The 24,389-nt window shown below is 46.7% G+C and overlaps 2 protein-coding genes across 3 annotated transcripts in view; one reads left to right on the top strand and one right to left on the bottom strand.

Moving 5' to 3' along the window:
- The window catches only part of PAK5 (p21 (RAC1) activated kinase 5), a 166,183-nt gene extending 162,496 nt beyond the window's left edge, over positions 1-3,687 (top strand). For both annotated transcript variants that reach the window (XM_081148684.1, XM_081148685.1), the window contains exon 10: positions 1,488-3,687. In XM_081148684.1, coding sequence (XP_081004810.1) covers positions 1,488-1,643 — 156 coding nt within the window. In that variant the 3' untranslated portion in view covers positions 1,644-3,687. The remainder of the gene's footprint in view (positions 1-1,487) is intronic.
- Positions 3,688-6,835: 3,148 nt separating this feature from the next.
- LAMP5 (lysosomal associated membrane protein family member 5) lies at positions 6,836-21,107 on the bottom strand. The gene is made up of 6 exons (XM_081149223.1): positions 20,573-21,107; positions 19,839-20,011; positions 19,336-19,467; positions 19,115-19,220; positions 17,659-17,847; positions 6,836-8,762 (listed from the first exon to the last, which is right to left on the bottom strand). The coding sequence occupies exons 1-6, from the start codon at positions 20,634-20,636 to the stop codon at positions 8,584-8,586; spliced, it is 843 nt and encodes a 280-aa protein (XP_081005349.1). The 5' UTR covers positions 20,637-21,107; the 3' UTR covers positions 6,836-8,583.
- Positions 21,108-24,389: the final 3,282 nt, after the last annotated feature.

The raw sequence follows: 24,389 nt of genomic DNA, 5'->3' as shown, positions 1-24,389 counted from the left end.
GACGTGGTCAAGGCATGAAGCAGCGTCTTTCCTGTTTTCCAAGGATCGCCAAGTAGGCCCAAGCTCAGAAAAAGATGCTAAGTTGAAGACACCACTGAGGCGGCCACCAGTGGGGGCAGAGCTTTCTGAGAGGGGCCATTCCACAGCACCAGTCCTCTACACACTGACCCCCCACCACCTCCCCTCCCATCTCCCTCATGGCAACAGAAGGGGAGTGGGGCTGCCTTTTCGGGAGACTGGCTTGTAATGGTGGCATCTCCTTTCCCCTCACCCCTAAATCTTAGGGAAAAGCCCCAGTAGAATCACTCAGTCATTCATGTCGGTTGTGTGGACCTGGCCAAAAAAAAAAAAGGAGATTGCTTGTATCAAACAGGAGATTGCTTGTATCTCTGAAATTACTTTGTTCATCCGTTTATTTGTAGTTTATTAACTGCCTCCCCAACTAGAAGCAACTAGATTGCTTGTATGAAACCCTCCCTGCCTTGGGTTGGAATAGTATGGCATCAGGAGAGCCCCATGCCCTATGTAAGTGAACGTGCTGTTCTTCAAATTCAAGTGCAAGAGCAGCGTTAGGTGACTGGTCAAAAGCTGGACACTGCCCAAGGCTGTTTCCCAGGTGGACAAGCAGTATGTGGTCTAGGTCAGCAGCGATCACCTCACAGCGATGACCAGGACTGAAACTCCTGCGGCGCAGGGCTGAGTCTCACAGACACGCTGACAAGTGAAAGGAGCCGGACAGAAAGCTGACGGTGCATGACTATGCGGCTCCGTTTCTGTAAAGGACGCGTGCAGGCAAAATGGATTCGTGCTGTTGAGGTCAGGATGGGGGGGATCCTTTGCAGGGAGATGGGTATTGGCAGGAAGGGGCCCCGAGGTGGCCTCCTAGAATGAGAATTGCTCTATAGTTGTATAGAGCTGGACAGTAAGTAGGTGTAAATATGTGTAAAAAACCCAGCCCTGCTGTAAAATATACACTTAATGTTTATGCCTTGAATGTATGTAAGCTGTTCCTCAAAATTAAATTACAAGAAATTCAAGGGGAAGATGCTGTCTGCGAGATATCCTTACAGAAGCTTGCGTCTCTTCATGCAAGGGTATTCACAAAGCCTCGCTGGTTGTCGTTAGAAAAAGAAAACTAGTCCGTGTCTATACCACACTTCATCAGACGAGTATAGCCAGTGCCCGAGCATCTTATAATAGCTGCTGTTACCACTTAACGTTATATTTTTATTTAGTAAATAAATTGTCGTTCTTCGTTGCACTGTGATTCACTCCTACCGTTTTAAACTTGAAGGAGGTAAGAAAACATCAGGCGATAATAAAGGCAACACCTGCTTTTGTCTCCAAGGCATCTTTGTCCTCGAGCTGATTTCCTGGAATTCGATGTCGGTAGAATGAATTTCCCAGGCATGAGCCGGGAAAGCCCCGTAAGGGAACTGGGTGGGCTCTCTGTGTCGGTGCTCAGGACGGTGTTGATGTTTTCACAGGTTTCTTCCATGCTCCGGGGATTCCTAGACCTGATGTTGGTGAGGGAGCCCTCTCAAAGGGCCACAGCCCAGGAACTCCTGGGACATCCGTTCTTGAAACTGGCAGGCCCGCCTTCTTGCATCGTGCCCCTCATGAGACAATACAGGCATCACTGAGCAGGGGCTTCTGCAGGTGACCGAGCCGGGCAAGGACGTGAGAATCGTTCAGGAGCACGCGAGGAGACCGCAGAACGTGCAGAGGCCTGTGTGTTCCAGCCAGCTGATGGTGGGACAGTGTGATGACCAGCAGGGTTCCCCGGACCAGGGCATCTTCTTGTGTCTTAAATGGGCATCTTGTGTCCCCACCGACAGCTGGCACGCTCATTTTTGGGACACGGCTTTCATAAGTCATTACTCTATTTTCCAGCCCTTCATCCAGCAAATCAGAAGGACTCAGTACAAACTCCGTTACGATACATCCTAGCCACATGCAGGGTAACGCGTAGGATTTTCTATATCGAAAGAATACTTTTCTGGCAAAAAAAATAAAAGAAAGGAAAACAAAAAGCACTTTTTTCTTAATGGTAGCAGTGTAATGTATTTTGCAATGAATTTGTAACTTTTCTGTACGATAGTTTTGATAATTTATAGTACTTTGATGTCGCGTAGCCATTGTATCAGTTGAAGTAATACTAGTTTACTAGCAGGAGTTTGAACAAAGCCTTTCCTACTTTTGTATCCCTTTCAGAGAACCAACGATTCTTAGGGACTTTGAATACTGAATGACTCTCACTCACCGTCAGCTTTAGTAGAATATCTTTCTTATCTTAACAAGTGTCTTATGTGATGGAAGGAGCACTAAGAGTGATGATGGTGATGGTGGTGCACATTTCATTTACCCAACCAAAAATAATATTTGAGCCACAGTATACCACCAAGCGACTCTTTGGGAGAAAGCTAAATATTTTGAAAAATCATATGTTCCTTTACGGTTGTTAGTGTTTGCACAGCGGGATGTTTCCCCTGGCGCCCTGTCTCAAATGGGTATGACGTCCCCCTGTGGCCAAATTTCCCTCCCAAGGAACAGTTTTAGTACCAGGATCATTGGACTCCCTTCCCCAAGTTGAATGTTTCAGTAAGGCCGTGAGATTCCCAGCCTCACAAAGGGAAAGGAGACAGAACAGGGCAGGATGTTTGGTTTCATGTCACTGTTTTTAAAACTCTGGATGCTAGCACACCAAACTCTTGTCTGCATTTACCTTCTACCAGTGTTAATCACTGTTGTTCATGTTTTGTGCCGGGAGCTGAACTGACCCTAGAGGCTGAATTAGGAAGGGTGTGAGCTGACTTCAGTTGTGACCATGTTATAATGTGTTTCCGACATAGGAGAGTTGTGCTGCTGACTAGGTCTTCTCAAATGTTGATAAAAATGAATGACTACTACAATACATTTTGTGTTGCTTGTTGGATGAATTTGCATGTTAACTGTAGGCCAATATAGATTTGCCTTTAAAACTCTGGAAGAGCTACATAGTCATCGTTAGTTTCTATTAATTATGCATCAGACAAAAGCCATTTGTTACCAAACTGGAAAACCAGAGGCTTTTCTTAATGACTTCACATACTGTAACAAATATGAGTTTCAATTCATGAAAATGCTCTGGTTGCTCTAAGCGTAATTAAGAATTTTTTTGTAATTAATAGGTTGCTAATTATTTATTATAGTTAAAAGGAAAAAAAGGCATAAAATGACCTTCTACTGATTAGGTTTTCAGTCTTCCCCCAAACTGGAAATGCCTCACCATAAATAGAATCTGTAATTTTGTTTCATAAAACTCAACAAGGCAACGTTTTATGTAAAATATTAAGATATTAATATAAATATGTAAGAATAAAACACAGTCGAAATCCGGAAAACGGCAGTCCTAAAAGTTCATGGATCAGATTGTATTAATTTAGCCAGGACTATGTAGTGGAAAGAAAAGAAAAATAAAATCTCTTTACAAGCAGAACAAATATTAAAACCATTGCAGAAAATAGTGGATTTTGGATTCCAGACATTTTGACAGTGTAATGGAAATTTTTCTGTAATTTTCTTATCACTGGGTATTTTTTAAACTATTCGTTGGGTTTACCAAAAGCTACTGTAGCTTAAGGTTTTGTGAGCACTAACTATTGGCAGAAACTGCACTTGCAAATAAAAATAAATGTTTGCCTTTTTCCCACCGTGTGATTAGAAATTCTACTGATTTCCCGAAATTGTTCTTTTGAGTAACCAAGACTGGTTTCATTATGATCTTGGGGGATGCCAATGAGTTGGTATAAAGTTCTATGTAACGTCATGATGACAGGAGCCAAAGACAAATGTTCCCATCCCCAGAGGCTACAAACAGCTAAGACTGTGGTGTAGACACCACCACTGAGGACAAAGGAGGACTTGAGAAAAGGGCAGTTGCTGATTTCTGGGTCAAAATACACTGCTTTCAAAGCAAAGGTATTCCTTGTCTTGAAGGGTTTGCTCAGGTAGCGAATGTTTCAATAATTAGGCCTCATCATTGTCAGCGTTTAATAAAATGTAAAGCCAGGAAGGGACTTCAAGGTCTTATACGACCCATCTAAGCCACACTAACCAAGGCTCCCAGCATTGATCATGATACCTGGACAGAGCACACACACGCACGCATGCACATAAATGCGCACACACGCGCACACAGGTTTCAGTTCCGTGAGGGCAGGGATGTTTACCTATATTGTTAAACATACCAGGGTCTAGAAAACACATGGGCGGTGCTAACAAATACCTGTTATCTCATTTGTAATCTGAGCCTTTGTGAGTCCTGACAGTTACTTTAAATGACAACTGAGGAAACCACTAGCCCTGGAGTCCTGGGCCTACTTTTTCACCCTGGACCTTCTTGCCTGCCTAAAGCCGACTCCTTCTCAGAAAAAAATGGTTTTAAATGCATCAAGTAAAACACATCAGCTTACAAAGAAAACCTATTAAAGTATCAAAAACTTTATTGTTATGGTTATAAAGCATTAAATAACATAATCTTGTGGAGATCTACCATAATTTCAAAGTAAGGAGTATAAATGACTTTTTGAGATATCTCCAACCAGCATAATGTGGAGATTTCTGCATATACTACAGTGGTTTGGTGCCTGTGTTCATAATTAAGGGAATACTACCTTCCATAGGAGGTTAGTAAAAACCAAAGGTGTGATTTTTTCCCATCCAAGTTCACGGACTCCCCCACCTAAGTAGTTTACTGAGCTGGGGGTCGAGGGAAATCCCTGCACAGAAACGTACTCTGAATTCAAAATAAACTGACATGGAAAACTGTGGATACCAGCTTTAAAACCTTTGTATCAGCCCCTTTGGGTCTTTCCTGAACTTGCATGGTAGGTAAAGTCAGAATAGACATGTTAAGAACTATGCTAGGGCCCTGCCGGGCGTGGCTCAGCGGTTGAGCATCAACCTGGGATCCAGGCGATCGGGGTTCGATTCCTGGTCAGGGCACATGCCCAAGTTGCGGGCTCCATCAATGACTTTCTCATCATTGATGTTTCTATCTCTCTCTCTCCTTTTCCTTTCCTCTCTCCGAAATCAATAAAGATATATTTTTTAAAAAAACAAGAACTATGCTAGGAAAATGTCATTAATAACACCTTTTATGGAGCATGTCCCGGGTGCCAGGCAATGTGCTAGGGACTCAAATGCACTGTCGTGAATCCGCAAATAACTTTGCAGGGATAGGCCCATGAGCTCTATTTTCTGATGAGAATATGAGCATGAAGAAGCCCAATATTTTGGCTAATGTTGCAGGTAGGCTGATAGCAAATGATTTCCAACCAGTTTTCATACTGCTTCACAAAGTTCCCTGGGGAGTGTGGTAGAACTACAGATTCCAGGCTTTCCCACAGAGATTCTCTCTCAGCCTGGGATGATATCCTAGAGCTGATGTTTTTTCGGTGGCCCCTGGGGTGATTCTGACGCAGGCTGCTTGCAGACTGCACCTTGACACTGACATAAAGCTGTGCCTCTCTGGTTGTGGGAAGTGTTTGTGCCCAATGCCAGCCTGGACGACCCTCCAGGAAAACAGCGCAGAGCATGCACACAGCTCCCGCCTCCACCAGGTGCTGCAGGACATTCCCAGCCCCCTCCCCCCCATTCCTCCACCTTTCTCGCTGCCTCCCATGCCCTCGTGGCTCTGCCACGTCTTCGTTCATGGAAAGATTGGGCAGTTGGTGAGATGCCGGCGGTCAGAGTTTAGAGGGCTTTCTCGGACTGGACGACGAAGTCTCCCCTGCCCCCTGAGAAAGCTTCCCGGGAGCTTTCCCCAGCATAGGGGAACCCTGCAAAGAACTGTGCTCAGAATTTAAATGAAACGCAGGCTCCCCCAACAGAAATCTGTATATGGCTCCGCTGGCCAGACTTTTCCAGGCTGGCAGACCAGCAACCAGGCCCAACAGACTTTTGTGCCCAGAGGAATTTGTGTTTAAAACTCCAGTAAAAATGAAAAATGATGGTTAAAGGGGTTTTTTTGTTTTCTCTCATCTCTGAGCTTGGGGAGCAACACGGAGATGACCCTCTGCCTCAGCTTGCTCCTGGTGCAGTAGCAGCTGTGAAATGCAAGACGATGACTCTGGCCATGAAAGGAGCCCAGGGCTGAGGCCCAGGGCTGAGTCCGTCCCTCTGCACTCCTGGCCTTCCTGCCCCCGGCCCAAACAGCAGGCTCCTCTTTATTTTGTTTAGTTGATAATGAAGATAAAGAGAAATAAAGTGAGGTGCAAAGAAACTAGGCTGAGCTTGAGACATCATCTTAGGACAGCTAGCTAGAAAGAGATGATGTGATTAACGACGATAGTCATAGTAATGTGGCTTTTTATGCATAACGCATATCACAGGTGGAAAAACCAGCCTCAAGTTTGAGAATTAAGAAATATGGATCCTAGAAAGATTTAATTAGTCAGCTTAGACACAGGGATGTGGCCACATGACAACCTTCTGAAAAGAGCCAGGACACTGTGTTCTTTTTATTTATTTTATTTTTTATTATTTTTAAAAAATATTTTTATTGATTTCAGAGAGAGGAAGGGAGAGGGAGAGAGAGAGAGAGAGAAACATCAATGATGAGAGAGTCATTGATCGGCTGCCTCCTGCACGCCCCCAACTGGGGATCAAGCCCACCACCGTGTTCTTTCTAGAACGTCCTTTTATGTGTGTTGTTTTCTTGTCAATCCTCTCACAATAGACTCTGAGATGTCAAGTTTACTACCGTATACCCAACACAGCCTGCACTCAGAGGTGCTCAAAAACTCTTGAATAAATGAGTGAATGACAATACCAAAATAATAGAGTCCTAAAGTAAATTTTTAAAACACACAAATTTACTGTTGTGAAAGTAAATTAAGTAAATATGACGTTTTCAGATGTATGACTCAAAGTTTTAAAAGTTTTTCTGATGGGGTTACAGAAAACAAGTTTAACTTATTGATACAGCTAAGTGTCCATTTCTCCCCAAATCTTTGGATGGTTCCAATAAATAATGAAGTTTGGGTGTGTGGGGGGAGGAATACATGAGATGCTAAAAAGGAGAGGCCTTGTCAAGTCTGGGGCAGGGTAGGAAGATGATGACAGATGATAGCAGAATGGAGTAAACCATGGGTGATGTCCACCGGCACCAAAGGCATCTCCTGATCCCTGTGAAATGTGCAACTTTTATGAGAAATCCGGGCTTTTTGCTCACTGGACAGACACTGAAGAAAGATCATTCAGAGGGAAAGACTGAGGTTGAAAGAGCAGCAAACAAATGGGTAATAGGACAGCAGCAGGCCGATGCCCATCAAGATTTGCTGGGACACTGACTTTCTAAGGGTAGGCTCCTGGCAGCAGTTGAAGGCTCGGGGAGACGGACTCATGCTGCCTCTCATATGGTGGAGGTTGTATGGGGGTGGGAGGATTTCCACCTTCAAACCAGAGAGTAGGACTTCCCCTTCCCCCACTCAGATCTTCTAAAAAATGATTATTTAGAAAGCGAGGGAAATTCAAATAATGAGGTTTCAATAAGTTACATTTTACTTCAAATAAAACTCCACCTAGGCTACCATGTTCAGTTCAGCTTTTTAATCCAGAGTGAAATACCAAACTCAAGACCAAGATGCATTAGAAGCAATATGAGGCCAGTTGTTCCAGAGGTGCCATCATTAAAACGACTTATATTTGTCAGAATAAATCCATGTGTTGCCACCTGGAAAGGCCCGCTTCCCCTTCGATGCCTCCCTGCCCTTCCTGTGCTTTTCCTCTCACAGGCAGGAAAAGCCCGTCTTGTCTTCATCGTTCCCCTCTCTCCTCTGGATGCCAAAGAAACATTTCAGGTTTGTTTTCTTGTTTCAAGAAAGCAGCCAAACTTTAGACTGTAGTGTGTTTTAATTCATTCTGAAAAAACAAACTCACATGGATCGATGGACTGTTCAGGTCCCCTTACTTGGACCCGGCACACTATGAAATCCAAACAGCTCTGCATAGTTACATTGGACGGGCTCTTGTGCTGTGAAGTCACTGGGTTGGGGGAGCAGTGGCACATTCCCAAGACAATCACTAGACATGCAGAATGCCAGCCGGAAGCATGGATCACTTTCAGGGGTCTTGCCGCAGGGAGCATGAGGTTGTATTTTGTGTGCACTGACAACTGTGTAGGGTAAGCCAGCTGTGTTCAAGGGAGCAAAGCACCCCCTCGTCCTCTGAACCCAAAGGGGTGTCTTCCCAAAAGGACTGTCTTTCCAATCTGTAAAGTTTGGGGCCAGATACCCTTCTGAGTTGTGTGTTGCTCCTTTGAGAGACAAAGCCACGCCACCATGAGCATGAAAGCTGGCGGACCCCCTCCATTCCCATCCCCCAGCATGGCAAGAACAACTGCCATTCACCCCATGAATCCAAAAGGATCCCTCTGTCCCTGGGTGTAAGCATGGGTGCTGGCCAAGCAAGCCTTGGATACCCAGGACTGCTGGACTGTGGCTATGTTGGTGTATCCCATGTGCAAGGTGGTAAAGTGCTTTGGTTCCTCTGCCCGATCCAGGCGGAGGACAGGGCTCGGGGGCTGCCTGCCTAGGGCCCCTAGCCCATGTGCTTATACTGGGACCGGTCCCTAGGGATCTGCACCTGGCTGGCAGTCATTTTGTGGTGGATGTGGTAAATCGCCAGCGTTACCACAATGACGAGACCAAGGATGAGCCCCAAAATCAGGGGCAAGGTTTCCTCCAGCTGCTCCCGCTCGTCCACTGGGCACTTATGCTCTGAAATCAGAAAGAGGAAAAGCAGTGAGCTCCAGTGAAAAGGTACTAAGTCACAAGTCCTCCCACCAAGACTAAAAGGGAAATGGAGATGAAAACCTCTCTCAAGGAACCTCTTAGAAGATAGGTTTCTTTCAGAAACAATATTTCCCCAACCAACTCTAAAGCTGAATCACAATATTTTTTGCATAATATAAATTAAAAATACACTGATTAAACAGGGCAACATTCAGTTATCAGAGTCCTGGCAGATGTCAGCAAAATACCCAGATGAGTTTTATCTCTTAACAAAGTTTTAGGGGATAAAAACTAAACTAAACACAGCAAAGAAAGTGGCATCTAAAGGAAGTAATAAACTATGGACATTTCAAAAATAATCATGGGAAAATAAGAGGATGTCAAAAAGTATCATGAAAAATACTGAACCCCCATCCTAACCCATCCCCTTCCACTAAGAGGTCAAATAAAGGGGAATTCCTGAGCCCGCTGTCCCTTCCCCACCATTCCAAAATCCACAAAGCTCTGGAAACCAAAAGTCATTTGTTACCACTCATGTGGCAGCAAAGCCTGCCTTGAGCTAACATTGGACTGCTCATGGCTCTCGGTCATCCTACCTAGCGTGAAGATCCCCGGGTTTCACTGCGGGATAAAGATATATTAATATATTTGATTACAGGGGGCTGCCTCAACTTCTCTGGGGTCTCCCATCATACGTTATTTCCCCTTATTCACGAGGGATATGTTTTAAGGCCCCCAGTGAATGCCTGAGACTGCAGAGACTACCAAACCATATATACATACTGTGTTTTTTTCTGTACACACACCCCTAAGATAAAGTGATTTATAAATTAAGCACAGTAAGAGATGAACAACAATAACTAAAACAAAATAGAACAATTATAACAGCATACGGTACTAAAAGTTATGTGACTGTGGGCTCTCTCTCCAGACACCTCATGGTAAGGTATTCACCCTTCCTTGTGTGATGATGTGAGATCCTACAACTGCCCCGTGAGGAGATGGGGTGAGGTGAGTGACTGGGCTTTGGGACGTGGCGTGGTGTTAGGCTAGAAGGGTTGCTTGAACCCAGGCTCTGCAATACCCAGTGGTCAGTGTCATAACCTGGGCAGCTACCAAGCAACTAAAGGCAGGGGGCACATACAGTGAGGATACGCTGGACGAAAGGGGGAGTCACTGTCCAGGTGGGATGAAGTGGGACAGCGAGGTATTTTACCATGCTGCTCAGAACATTGCACAACTTAACACGTATGAATTGTTTATTTCTGGAATTTTCCATTTAATATATTTAGACCATGGTTGGTTGTAGGTAACTGAAATTGTGGAAAGCAAAATCACGGATAAGGGGACCCCTGTAGATGAACTATGCACTGTATTGTCTTCCTAAAGTCTATGATATTCTGATTTCTGAAAAACATCAAGGGTTTTAGAGGAGAGACTGTGAACCCATAAAGGACTCCCATTTTCCTTTTAGGCTTAAGCCAGTATTTTCAAACTGCCTCTGACCCCTAGGGGGAAACATTTACATTACAAGTCAGAAGAGATATGTAACACACACATAACTAAAACCAAAGTTTTATAAAACAAGTTACCCTTACTTTGTGCACCTGATAATTTATGCTCTATTCTATTCCTTTTTATTTAAAACAGTGCTGGTCACGACCCACTAAAGCAGAGGTTGTAATCTTTTTTACTAGTATGATGATTCTATAACCCCTTCTCAGAATAATACTTATAAATGCATAAAAATAAAATACATAGGTTATACAGGAAACAGATTACACTGAAATTCAGCTATCAAAACATTTTTATTTATTTATTTTTAAATACATCTTTATACATTTCAGAGAGAGAAAGGGAGAAGGAGAGAGAGAGAGAGAGAGAAACATCAATGATGAGAGTCATTGATCGGCTGCCTCCTGCACGCCCCCTGCGGGGGATCGAGTCCGCAACCCGGGCATGTGCCCTGACCGGGAATCGAACCGCAATCTCCTGGATCCTAGGTTGACGCTTAACGCTGAGCTATGCCCGTTTGGGCTCAAAACTTTTTAAAATAATTTGGGAGACAATAATATATGTACTTCTTTGTTAACACACATGTATTGTCTGTGATTACAAAGAAGTGAGAAAAATGTTATTTGCAAGATCTGCATAAACTAATGTGAGATGAAAATATGATTTCCAGCCCAGCCAGCATGGCTCAGCGGTTGAACATCAACCTGTGATCCAGGAGATCACGGCTCAATTCCCTGTCAAGGCACATACCCGGGATGTGGGCTTGATCCTCGGTGTGGGGCGTGCAGGAGGCAGCCGATCAATGACTCTCTCATCATTGATGTTTTTCTCTCTCTCCCTCTCCCTTCTTCTCTCTGAAATCAATAAAGAGATATTAAAATATATATATATGATTTCTATTTGCAACAAAGTCACAGGTACTACTAATACTACGATTGGTTGTTACTTTCCTTTATAAAAGAAGGAAATGTTAAATATTAATTATAAATTAGTGGGAATAACATGCAAATATTTCCCATTGAAATTTGCAGACCCCCTGAGCTCTATCCACCAACCCTATAAACCCCTGTTAAGATGTGGTGCAATAAACTGACTATACCACCCACGGATTATAACACAAGGGAGGCCCTAGGTCTCTGCCTGGGAGAAGAGCATCTCTTGGTTTAGCCCAGATCAAATCTGGCTTTGGACACTTGGAGACCCCTAACTTCCTGTCCACCTCTATAGGCCTTGGGGTCCCTCATGCCTCTATCCTGGCTGGACTCAGGGTCCTAGAGCACACAACACGGGCCCAGGGTGGCTAAGGCAACAACCAGCCTAGTCACTGGGAAGACAGATCAGACAGCAGAGGGGTCATCTATTGCCAGCTTCAGGTTGCTAACTATGGTCCCATCAACCATAAACCTGTGCACCCCCTCCCTGCCAAAATCTCGATTCATCATAGATTCTGCTTTCTGTGTGTTTTGTTTTCTTTTGTTTCGTTTTGTGAGCACAGCATTTCAGAGCTGTATTTACTCCCTGAGGCACACAGTCCAAGAAGTCTTCACTGTACCCCAAGCGAACAGCATTGAGATGGGCAATGGGCCAAGGGGCAAGCTGTCTGCTTTCTCCAGCTCTGCCAACGCCACAGACTATTTCTGTCCGAGGAGGAGGACAGCTTTTGCTGTCTGGGCTTCCTTCACAGTCTGATAGGGCAGCTAAAGGAAGGGGTTTGCCCCTTTCCATATTTTCTCTGAACTCCTGTAACCTCAGCAAAATGTATTTTGTATGCTGAGGAGTTATTAAGATGAGTGGGCTTTGGAGAACTTTGGCTGGAGACAAGGAGATACTCTCACCAAGATGCAAGCACTAGTGATAAAAAAGGCGATAGAAGCCATTCTGGTTGGTGCCCCTGTGCCAGGCACACGGCAAGCACAAGAAGGAGATGCCAGCCCGTAAGCTCCACAGGGCAGGGAAAGTTTATAGCTTATCTCCCAGTATTTAGGTACAGCAGACACGGACACTGTCTTGTCCCCTTGGCATTCACCATTGCCACACATTCCCACCGGTTTTGACTACAAGGCAAGTAGGATGTCCCAGAGTCAATGCCTGTCCCTCCATCCAGCAGCCACTGGAAAGGCTGTAGGGTACCCTGAATTCGTGAGCTTCTTATTATGGTTTCTAATATTCCTAACAGCATGATTGGGGGATACCACCGAATCCGTGTTTTATCCAGGTGGGATAACTGAGGTGGGTTCTATAGCCTCTCCCAGAGGTTCCAGCAGCGTGACCCCAGGTGCCTGCAGTAGTAACCTGCTCATTAACGCACTTGTGTGGACTGCCCTGACTTCCTATCTCGCTTCTCCAATCCCCTATCAGTGCTTTCTAGACTGACTTCCTAAATAAATTACTTGCGCCTACATACATCCTTAGGATCAGCTTCTGGGAAACCTACACTGAAATACTATGTTCCAGGACAGTACCGGGAACACAGAGCCCTAAGATGGACCAGCGACGTGGCCCTGCCCTGGGGCTCCATACTCCAGCCTTCAACACAGTTCTCAGCAGTGTTAATAACAGAATCGCCTCCCTCTAGATGCTTATACAGGAGGCCTGAGGAGCAGCTACTCAGGGTGACATGTTTCTTGACTGGGAGGTGGTGAGTAAGTCACAGGTCTACACACCCCTCCAGATCAGCATTAGCAACCCTCCCTGCATTGGTGGCACCAGCCACAGGGCACATACTGGGGGTGGTGTACAGAGGAAGGTAAGGCATGTTCATTTCCAGTAGAAACAAATCGTTTCTCCCACAGTTCTGGATAAAATACAGAGCAGGTGACATCTCCCAATCATGCTGTCAGCAGCAATGACAAAGGGCTCATGAGCTCAGAGTGCCAGACAACCCTTCTAAAGGTGTCTGCCCCCACATGTTGGTTATAGCTGCTCAGCAGAAGCAGCTGAGGCTCTGAGAGGCTAAGGGGCCAGGATCTGATACCCAAAGACAGGTTCTGGCCCCGGCCCTGGCAGCCAGTAGGAGGGCAGCCTTCACCAACAGCTTCACTTCTCCAAGCCACAGTTTCTCGGCACCTTCTTCACAGGCTGGTTTGTTTTCCTCCTTGAGAATTAAAAAGGGGCCAGCCTATGCCCGGCCGGGTGTGGCTCAGTGGCTGAACGTCCACCCAGGAACCAAGGGGTCACTGGTTTCGCTCCCGGTCAGGACACATGCCCGGGTTGCGGGCTCGATCCCCAGTGGGGGTGTGCAGGAGGCAGCTGATCGATGATGTTTCTTTCTTATTGATGTTTTTATCTCTCTATCCCACTCCCTTCTTCTAAAACTCAATAAAAAATATATATTAAAAAAGGGGGGCCAGCCTATAGGTGGTAACTTTTAAATGCTTGTAAAATCTGAATCTTTAATAAAGAGGAGCAGAGGTGCCCTTGTGTTCTATCATGTTTCTCCTGCCATTATCCATAAACGTTGCCTCTAGTTCAAGCTATTACAATACTCAGGCTGATCTGTTCCCTCCTAGTGTGGCATCCCCCATCCCATGACGGACGGAAATCTCCTGGGGCCCTCAAAGGTGGACACACAAGGTATTAGCTGTGGGAGGACAAGTTAATCCACCTCAACTGAGCCTCATGGGGTGCCTTGAACTGCAGGGGGGTAGATGACACGCAAAATGTATTTGTCATGGAAATGAGCCAACCTGGCCTCTGTGTATCCGCCCCCAGGTGGTTTATTTCTTCACTGACTGAGACCCATTAGCTGAAAAGCCCGCTGGCGCCAAACTCAAAACTTTACACATCCAATTATTTTCAAAACAGCCCCAAAAGCAGATTTTTAGCCATTTAGAGCCTGCCTGCTTTGCATAACAAACCCCAACCACCAGCTGTTACCCATTGATAAGATAGGGTCTTGTGGTTATAAGGCCCAGAGCCTCTTTGCTGCCCCTCAGAGCTCTCTGACCCAGACTCCTCACTGTGCTGCGGAGGACCAGGCATCACCTGGGCAGGTAAGCCCCCCTCAGTGCTCCTCCTCCAGGGATATCAGGCATCACCTGGGCAGGCAAACCCCCCTCAATGCTCCTCTTCCAGGGGTACCAGGCATCACCTGGGCAGGCAAACCCCCCTCAATGCTCCTCCTCCAGGGATATCAGGCATCACCTGGGCAGGCAACCCCCCCTCAATGCTCCTCCTCCAGGGGTACCAGGCATCACCTGGGCAGGTAAACCCCTCTCAGTGCTCCTGCTCCAGGGGTACCAGACATCACCTGAGGCAGGTAAGCCCCCCTCAGTGCTCCTCCTCCTCCCTAGGGGACTGGTGCTCTTCTTCTGCTCTAGATGGTGGTCCATGAGGTCCCTCCCTCTGGACTGCCCCAGGCTGCAAAGGGCTTCCCTTCTCATGCAACCCCGTCCGAGCACTGCCCAATAAGTCTTGTGTGTTCTTGCTGCTCATGGTCATAGCTTTTCCACAGTATTGCACAGACCTGGAGCATCACCAGGGGCCTTGCTAGAAACGGAGCAAGCACTATGGGCCCTAGCCCCAGACCTACTGAACCAGACTCCGCATGTTAGAAAGATCACCACAGTTTACACCTGCAGAAGATTCGTGTGCACTGCAGTTGGAGACATGCTGGGCTAGGAGGCGTTCCTTGGGGACTGGTGTAGTAACCAAGCTCAAAGCCCAAAAGGGATTTGTGTGATAAAGATGTCAACCCCCATTTGGGCTGAGAGAAGCCCCTGCCAGTGTCCACTAATCCACTTCACTGACCCTTCTTTGTGTTTCTCAGTCTATAAAATAGGCCGAAGTGAAACTGCAGGCTGCCAGGTACGAGCCCTCACACAAGGATTAGATTCTTCGTTAGAAACCCTGATGCTGTGGGTCCTGCACACACATGATCAACTGCATATACACACCCCTGCAGTGGGCATACAGATGTATGACCAGATACCACACACACACACACACACTCCACTCACATCCACACAGGCATCAGCAACACAGCCAAGCCTCCTGAGCGTCTATTTTGGGAGATGGGGGCCAAAAGAAATCTTTCAAATTCCACCAAATCAAATGAAAAGATCTCTTACAAAACACAGTGGGGGGCAGGTGCTGAGAGGCTCAGATGGGAGGAGCCAGGAACAAAAGAGCCCCAACCACACAAAGGCGCATAGATCCAGTGAGTGGCTCTGAATGGGGCTTGCCTGCTCCCAGAGCAGAGTCGAGAGGCTTAAACCCCAGGACACAATACAAAAGGGAACATCCTAATTATTACCCAGAAAGGCCTGGTGGGACAGGTGCAATCTGCTTGTGCTTAATATATCTGCATTTAGGAAGCTATATATGTTTGCAGACTCTCTACGACTATCATGCACATCTAGGACCTGGAAGTGGGTAAAAAACTGCTTTCAAACAAAAGATGTCATTAAGCCCATGCCATGAACTTTAACAGTTTTTAGGAAAGTAGCTCTGGTCTTATTCAGAATTCATTTACTCTTGCATTGTGCACAATTCTAAACATTCATGATATTAGATTTCTCAGTCCATGAACGACTATGAACAACAACTTAGAAATACCCAGAGTGGGTTAGGGCGAGGTTGCAGTGAGAAACTAGTGAAAACAGCAATCGCAGTGCCAGTACTACCAAGAAGTAAAGAAGTGCCTGAGAGCAGCTGTCCAGCAGAATCAAAAAAGGCCCTCGAGACTATTGAAAGGACCCCTGTAAACTCAAAGCATCTATGATACGACCCTGGGGGTTGATACCACACAATCCAGTATTTTCACAGTAAATTCCCGGTCATTGATAATCACAAGTCCAATTACATAGAATTGTATTTAATATTTTAGTTTAAGAAAGACATTATAACATGTATAAATACTTCTGTAATCGAACAGATCGTGTTTAAATGTTAAGGTCTTGACACACAATTTAGTCTCAATGTTTTAGAAAACACATTAAAATGGAACAGCCCATCCTTCTCTGAGAACAGTTAAGTGCAGCACTGCTTTACAGAATCAATTCAATTCTGAGTTGCCTGGCACAGAAGTGTTTGGAAGTCTCTATTAATTGAGTGAGCAGCTTCAGGATATCAATTCAGCCAAAGTTAACTGGGCATCTGCCATGTGCCAAGCACTGTATCAGGCACTAAACATACAAGGATGAAAAGAAGCTGGCCCTTCTCTCGAGAACATGGGAATTCTCAAATGCCTTATGAACGGTCACCTGGTGGGGGATCTATTCAGTAGAGTTTGAGTGGAAGGGCATTTCATGAAAGCTGGATTCCTTGGGAAATGACAATGATTTGTGTGTGACAGAGATGGGGACTCCCTAACATCCTGAACATTGGAATAGTTGTATTCATCCAGGGAGCCCCTGCCCAAAGGAAAGTGCCCATAAAGCAATCAGAAACTCTCCCATTTTTTAACCACAAGGAGTCCACAGAATATGAAACAACCTCCCCCAGACAAGAGAGAGAGAACAAGTTAATTGGAGGTTTCGCTTACCCTACTTTAGCCCAGTGGAAATTGTGCCTAGACTTGCACAAATTGCACAGAGGTGAACCCCTGTCATGCCCTACCTCTGCTGGGGGGCAGAGAGCAGGAGTATGGGGATGCCCTGAACCTGCCTGATCCCCTTTCAGAGGCTAGCACAGACTGAGAAGGAGCATTTCCTCCACAACCCAGAGCAGGCAGATCAAGGACCCAGGCCTCCCTGGGGCCCTGGGGGTATCCCTCCCACAGAGCACATGCTGGATGGAGGCAGGTCTTCATAATTCTCCTCTGTGGTCTTCAAATGACCTACACACATGTGCACACACACACACACACACACACACACACACACCCCTATTGCATTCTAATCACATAAAATCTTGAACTCACCATGGTAGAACCTAAAGCTGGAAGCGTCTGAGGGAACATGGAAAAACTGAGGCCCACAGGAGCAACAACCCTTCTCCAACTTATGGCTCTCTAGGCAACTACCTGAGATTTTAAACTACTTCTTGATTGAAAGATTTAAACCAAAATTATATATTTTTTCCAAGCTGACTTTCTCACCTCTCTCCCTGTCAAGGTTCCACTTTTGGCAAAGGAAGGGGGGAAGGGAAAGATGTAGAAATAAAGGAAGGGAAGGAAGAATGAAGTGAGGGAGGAAGGGAGAGAGGGAAGAGAGAAGAGCCATTGAAGGAAGTTGGCATGATTCAGTTCACTGCCTTTAGCCTTTGAAAAATATTGCAGGAGAAGCAGTGGCATGTCAGCCTAGAGGAAATCCAAGTGGCAGCAGCCTGGGACCCTGGCAGGTCCCCTTCCACAGCCATCTGGATATCAGCTTCCCCTTCCCACCTCCCTTTCTTCTCCCATCTCCCCCCCCCCCCCCAAGCCTACCTTCACTGAAGACAAAATCAGAGATGATGTCAAAGGGCTGGATGTGAACCGCAGACAGGATCAGGGTGACCGTCTTCTGCGGATCGCTGGAGGCAAGTGAAATGGTCTGCTGGGCCTGACACTCATAAGACATCCCAGCTGGGGTGACCAAGGCAGAGAGGTGATGGGAGTTGGCTGTGTGCTTCCCGGCTGCAGGGAAGACCCAACATTGCAAAGGTTAGGCCCCTCTGGCTGGCAGAACCCTCCTTCCCTCTCAGCTCCGGACCCCCTCCAATCATCTGTGTAGCAAGGCAGCGACACCTTGTCAGGGCTAGGGCTCCGCCTGTGGCATCAGGTGGTGTCAAAAACACCCATTCCTTCTTGAGCAGGAGTTCCTTAAACATTAATTTGGAATTTGGGGAAGTTTTGGGATTTCTTTTTAGAAGAGGAGCATGATGGATGCCTAAAAACCCAACCCTATTTATTCTTTAAAACCTAACAACGGAGATTCCAAGGATGCAGAACAGTGATGTGGTTTTCCACATTTCACACTGGTCCCCAAAGAATAAAATACCTTCCTCAACATAGCATGTCTGACTTCTGGGGAAAATGCTTGAATGGGGATTTTGATGAAGAGATGAAAATGCTTTTTTTTTGCTTTTTTCTTTTTTTTACTGTGATGATAAAAGGGGTGAGAAGGGAAAGATGACATATGTAGTTCACATCCTCAATAAAACTATTTTCCCAACTCAGGTGCTCAGGTGATAGAAGGCCTGGCTATGAATAGATGAGACAATTTACAAAACAAATAAGTTAACTCAAACGTGGCCTTGGGCAGTGCCTGCAAATGCAAACTCTGTTATTTGGGGAATGGACATTCCTCTGGCCACGATATTTTTGGAGAATCTGGGTGAGTGGTTAAAATGATGGGCAGAAACAGCTAATAAATTAGGCCACGGTTCGGAATGCACTCGGGGGTGGCTGCAGTCGATGACTGAGGAGGGCTGGGAGCCCTGCTGCAACCGCAAAAGCGCACTGAAGCCTCTCGAACCCTGATGAGAAAGGAGAGTCATGATGCCCCCTTCAAGTTTCAGAGCGTGAGAAGAACCGGGGTGCAGGGGAAGACGCCGCTTTGTCGTTGTCTGCCCCCCCTAAAGGACAAACCGTGAGGCCGCCTGAAGCAGCCAGGGTAAGCCAGGCCCTGGCAAGAGACCTCTCACCTGGCAGCCGGCCGGCCACGGGTGACCCGCAGGTGCCCGGCCGGGTTCCTCGCGCAGGGACAAGGCCTGAGGCCCAGAGGACCCACCTGCGCCTCTGCTTCTCTGCCTCGGGGAACGAGCCAGGGGACATTTGGCCTGGGAGCGCCAAGCCGGATCGGTGTCCAGAAGCTCTCCGAATTTCCCGAGGCATTCGGCCTCCGCGCCTGCGCTTCTGCAGCGCCCCTGCTCTCCCAGGCTCCCTGCTGACCTCTACTCACCGCTGACTGCGTCCTTAAAATGGGTCTTTTCGGAGGAGTCGTAGACAAACTGGACCTTGCTCAGCCTCCAGGTCGCGGCGGGTCCCTTGGAGGTGTTGTGACTTTCCTGCGGAGCGCGGGAGGCGCGCGTCAATGGCCCCTGCGGCTGCTGGGCGGAGAAACCCAGGGGCGGCCCCGCCCACACCCTGCGGGGGGTCTGCGCCCCCGAGGCGCCGAATTACCTTTACAAACAGCATTTTGAGCGAGTAGGCGCGGTCCACCCAGAACACCTGCAGCTCCGACTCGTTGTGGCCGCAGCGGCCCTGCGCCTCAGCTCCCCGGGGCAGCGAGACGTCCGCCTGCTCGGTGATGAGCTGGGAACACAGACGCCCGCACCCCTCAGCGCGCCCGCCCGCCCGGTGGGGCTGCGCAGGGCCGCGCGTCCGGGCTCCGGGCTGCGCGCCTGGGCGCTCCTCTGCGCGCGGGATCCCAGGTCCGGGAACATGCGGTTAGAGGCTCTACGTGCAGACCCCGCCGTTAGGGAAGCAGAGAGAGGGGGTTACTTTCAAAGCAGGCAGGGCGAGCAGAAGGCGTTACAAGCCGGAACCCCCATGCAGCATTCGGGAGCAGCCTGCAGGGGCCAAGGGGGCAAGGCAGGCGACCCAGATCTTCACAGGGCCTTGAGGGTGGGTGCCCGTCGCCCCTGGAGCCCTAGGAGCAAGCTGGGAAGGAAACGGTTCCTTACATCGACATAATTGCTGGCCCACACATCATAAGGGACAATAAATTTGGCTGCAAACTCTGCCATGAGACATGTCGTCCCATTTTCCCGCACCACAAATATATCTTTTTCGGGGTTAGTGGAAAGGCCTGAGAGATTTTCCACTTCTTGCTCTGCCATGACTCGAGCCATTGTATCTGCGGGGAGGGGAGGGGGGGAAAGAATCCTCTGGGTTGGGGCTCAGCGAGCCCACGCGCCTCGCCTGGGGCAAACGGTTGGGGATCCTGGTCTGCGGACTCTGGGGAGACAAAGTTCCTGACGACTGCTGTGCGCTCCGCTAGCCCTTTCTCTAGCCTAGCCTCAACAAATGCAGCTCCAGTGCTGATCATTTATAATAAACAATAAAATTAAAAATTAAGCCTTTCCTAATTTATAACAGGACTGCCCTTTTTTATCTTAGGATTTTGAACCAAGTCTTTCTCGCCCACGCTCTGACCCCAGGAAGCCGGTCCCTACAGCGCCGTGTCTGGGATCTGGCACACAGGTGTGTGGCTCTCTGGGGAGTTCCTCTCCAATAGCAGGGAGGCCCTCCGCCCCCTCCCCCACCCTCACCCCTACCCCCCTCCAAAAAATAAAAATAAAAATAAAAACAACTCAGAATGTTAAGGACCACATCTCCAGCTCCCGCCTTTCCTATGCCGGCTCTACTCTCCGCAGAGAGCGCCCTGGGCCCTCGCGGTCGCCAAAACGTTACTCACGGAACAGCATCAGGAGAACTCGAAGTCTGTGCAGGCTGGGAAGGGCCCTTGCTCGGGGACGCATGCTGGCCGCGCAGCCACTGAGGCCAGAGGCGCTGCTGCAGAGGCTGCCCGAGAGGGAGTCCCTGGGAGTCGCGCCGGAGCGCGGGGTGAGCGGGGCGGGGGCGCGGGCGGGGGCGGGGGCGGGGGGGAGCGCGCCCGGGAGCCCGGGGCCCGACGCAGCCGGCGGGAGGCTGCTCGCTGCGGAGCACCGGCCGGGAGCTGTCCGCGGCCGCGGGTGCTGAACGGAATGGGTCGGATCGCAGGAGCGATTGTGGCTCGGCTTGTGCAGAGGGCCAATGGGATTTGCGGGGGCGGGGGGGGCGGTGTAGAATTCTCTCTGAGAGCCTGTTTCCTGTTGGGCAGTTGCATCCGCAAAGATGATTCTCTCCCGAGAAACTTAATGGACTTAGTCAACATCCCTACCGAGAGCAGTTATTAGGTGGTGCGGGTATCACAACACGTCACCGGAGTCCTGGCTGCTCCAAACGCATCTGGCTCCTGAGAGAAAACGCTGGAGCGCAAAGTGCCGCTGCTTTGGGGGTGGAGGAGTAGGCGGGCAGCGAGAAGGAGGATGCTATGGCAACAGTTCCCTGCACTGGGAGAGTCCCCTTCTCTCCCCTTCTCTCCCCGCTCACGAGGCTCGGGGGTTGAAAGCTAAATTGGTGCCTCCCCAGATGAGGCCGTCAGTCAATGCGGTACATCCATCGGGGCTCCCTTTCCGGGAGTTCTGCTCTCTGGTTGCATGAGGACTCTGAACCCCAGGGTCACCTCCCTGCCCTCAGGCATTACATTGTATTTATTCTGCCAAGAGGAATGTAAGGGAACCTGAAGTCTGTGAGGGTTATCGAGGGTCTCTTAGACCAGGAATGTTGCATAGTTATGTAAACAACCTCCCCCCCACACACACTGTTACTACTCTTCGGCCTCTAGTGGGACAGAAAAACAAGTACTACTGAGCTAATTCCTCTATTTGCATTCTTAATAGCTAACCTTTTTTTTCTTGATAAATCAGAATCAGAATACAGTTATTTCAGCAACAGACACGCAGTCCTCATCAATTGTAGTGATCTCCAGATATTTTATTTCTTAGAGGGTTTCATTATGTGAATAATCAGTAACCTAAAGTCATAAAACAATAACATATTAAGGGGCCAATTACAAAGTATCTTCATGTGCATTGTCAAGTATGATCCTCCTACAACTTTAGAAGGCAAGCAAGGGAAGACATACCTTATTGTGGTTGTACATATCCCAAAACTAAGGCTCAGAGAAATTAAATGACCTTCCTAAATGTCACATGGTCAGTTAGAATTAAAATAGAAAAATCACATGCTTTAACTTTGTAGGGATCATCTTCATTTTTTTCTTACATAATGCGTGGACTCCAAAATATACCATATTTTTATTTCCATAAAAATCTTTATTCAGTGACCAAATAACAAGCTGAAATCTAAAATCGCTATCATTAATTCACATTCCTGAAATGTATAGAATGCTGTTTTAAGTATAATAATATTTTCACATGACATTTGCTCCAAAGTGTCTATATAATTATTCTTTCAAATTTATTCCTCTATTAATAATTAGATACATGTTTTTACATCTTTATTTTTATCTCTGTATTTTGATATTTCATTTAAACATTTCTCAAGAACTTTCCATAAATGATTACATATAAAATAACTGAGGCAAATTGTGATTGATATAAAATCAATTATTATCAGTTGAGAGTGGAAGCTGTAAAATTTATATGCCTTACAATTTGCCACATTAGCACTGTCATGTTAGCAATTGTTATTTTCCTGTAAAAACTAGAAAACAGTGAGGCATATGTAATGAAGCCTTTATATTTTCTCTGCCACTCTCCTTGAGAAAAGAAACAAATAGATTCCAGTTCAGTTTTCACTTTTTGTTATTGTACAGATTTTAGTGTTCCTCATCTTTAAAGAATGGCACAACAACTCAGGGCGCGGCTGGATAGGCCAAGTGAGCCACTGAATATAAAGCATTCAAAACAAAAGACAAATCAGTTGAGTCCATCAGCATTAACTGAGTACCTACTACCTACACTATGCTTGGTGCTTTGGAAACCCACAGTAAACAGGACATTTTTACAAGCAGGAGAGATATCTGTAAAAGATTAGGACAGTTTCTCTTGAGATACATTATTGCAGATATCCTCACTTTATAAGTTGTTAAAAGATCAGCTGAATTCATTGATGGTTATCTGCTTTAAAAATAAAATATTAGAAGGGACGTAGCATTGGTCATTAATATTAAATTATTGTAGTTGATATATACATATATTCATACACACACACACACACATCTCAGATTGTGGCTCTTTTGAAAATGGTTTCCTTATTACCTGACGTAAATAATTGCTTTGTTGACTCAACAGAGTACTTGAAAGACTTAAAAGAAAAAAGAGAACACAACTTTAACCCTTTCTTCCCGAGAGTATCCTCTTTAAAACATATTGAATTTAATGACCCTTTAGGTGTTTAATCCTAAACACAGCTTACGAATGCCCAGTAACTTATTCATTTTATCCCCCTGATCTTTATGCTGCAATAGGAATTAAATCATTCCTACAACTTGCAGCGGCGCCCATTAAACAACTTTCTAATCATCTTTTTAAAAAAACTTCAGTTATATAAATTACCAAAGAGGTGACAAAGAAGCAAAACTTACCGTTAAACTGCATTTTAAAACCGTAAGAAAGCTTTCCAGGATTTGCTCCATTCTTCATCCCTGGAGTGGGAGAGAAGGTGGGAGAGAGCGAGAGGAACAGGCACGCTCTTGTGCGTGGAGCTGTGTCAGCTTCCGTCCTCGCTGCTGCTGGTCCATACAAAATGCCAGGGTGGCTGAGCACGGTGGGCTGCTGCTGGTCCATACAAAGTGCCCGGGTGGCTGAGCACGGTGGGCTGCTGCTGGCCCATACAAAGTGCCAGGGTGGCTGAGCACGGCAGCTTGGGAATCTCCTCTAGATCCCGTAAGGCCTTTGAAGGATCCCCTTCCCTTCGCATCCCTGCTTAGTGAATTAGCCTTTGTGAATCTCATGCCATTCGGTGATTGCTGCTTGATGTAAGTGGGGGAAAGCCCCTGCCTGTATAGGCCTTCAGTTTGTATGGGAGAAAATAGGAAGGTGTGGGGTTGCCTGGCACAATGTGTGCATAGATGTTTAGGAAAAGAAAATGCAAGACAGCCATCCCAGGGTGGGGGCACGGACCAAAGAAGGCCTCTGGAGAAGGTGAGTCTCGAAAGAAGTGGGCATGTTGTCCTGAAAGACAAGGAAGGACAATGCAGATGGAGGGAATATATGTTAAATAGGAGAGTCAGTGCACAGATGCAACTCTTTATCCCTGATATTTATCAACTTGCAATAAAGAAGAAATTAGACCCCCAAACCCATAATGATTTATAGACCACATAACCCCTATTTAACTCATTTATTTGATAATTTATGCACATATGGCATATGCAAAATAATGGCATATGAAAAATAATCCTAAATAGAATTAAATAGTTAAATTGTTAGGTAGATCTCTTTCTACTTGATTGCACAAGCAACTGATTTGTATTTGTAGACTCAAGAAACAAAATTACAAAAATCAGGAAACAATGCTAATTAGAAAACATTTATAAGCGTCAAAAGGGTAAAGCTAGGCTTTGTTGCAGCTGAAATTTGGCTCGTTGATATTTCAGTCCACAGTGAAATGTGAAAATGCACTTTGGCTCCCTGTCCCCATCACCACCATCAAGCGCACACACG

Source organism: Miniopterus schreibersii (genome assembly GCF_964146895.1).
Source record: "Miniopterus schreibersii genome assembly, chromosome: 10".
Taxonomy (NCBI): domain Eukaryota; kingdom Metazoa; phylum Chordata; class Mammalia; order Chiroptera; family Miniopteridae; genus Miniopterus; species Miniopterus schreibersii.
Note: the sequence above shows the minus strand (reverse complement) of the source record. Positions and strands in the feature narration are given on the sequence as shown.

Coding starts and splice junctions, on each gene's coding strand:
- LAMP5 (XM_081149223.1), bottom strand. CDS start 20,636: ATGCGTCCCCGAGCAAGGGCCCTTCCCAGCCTGCACAGACTTCGAGTT. Junction 20,012..20,572: donor AGTTCTCCTGATGCTGTTCC/GTGAGTAACGTT, acceptor CCCTCCCCGCAG/ATACAATGGCTCGAGTCATG. Junction 19,468..19,838: donor GGGCCAGCAATTATGTCGAT/GTAAGGAACCGT, acceptor CTGTGTTCCCAG/CTCATCACCGAGCAGGCGGA.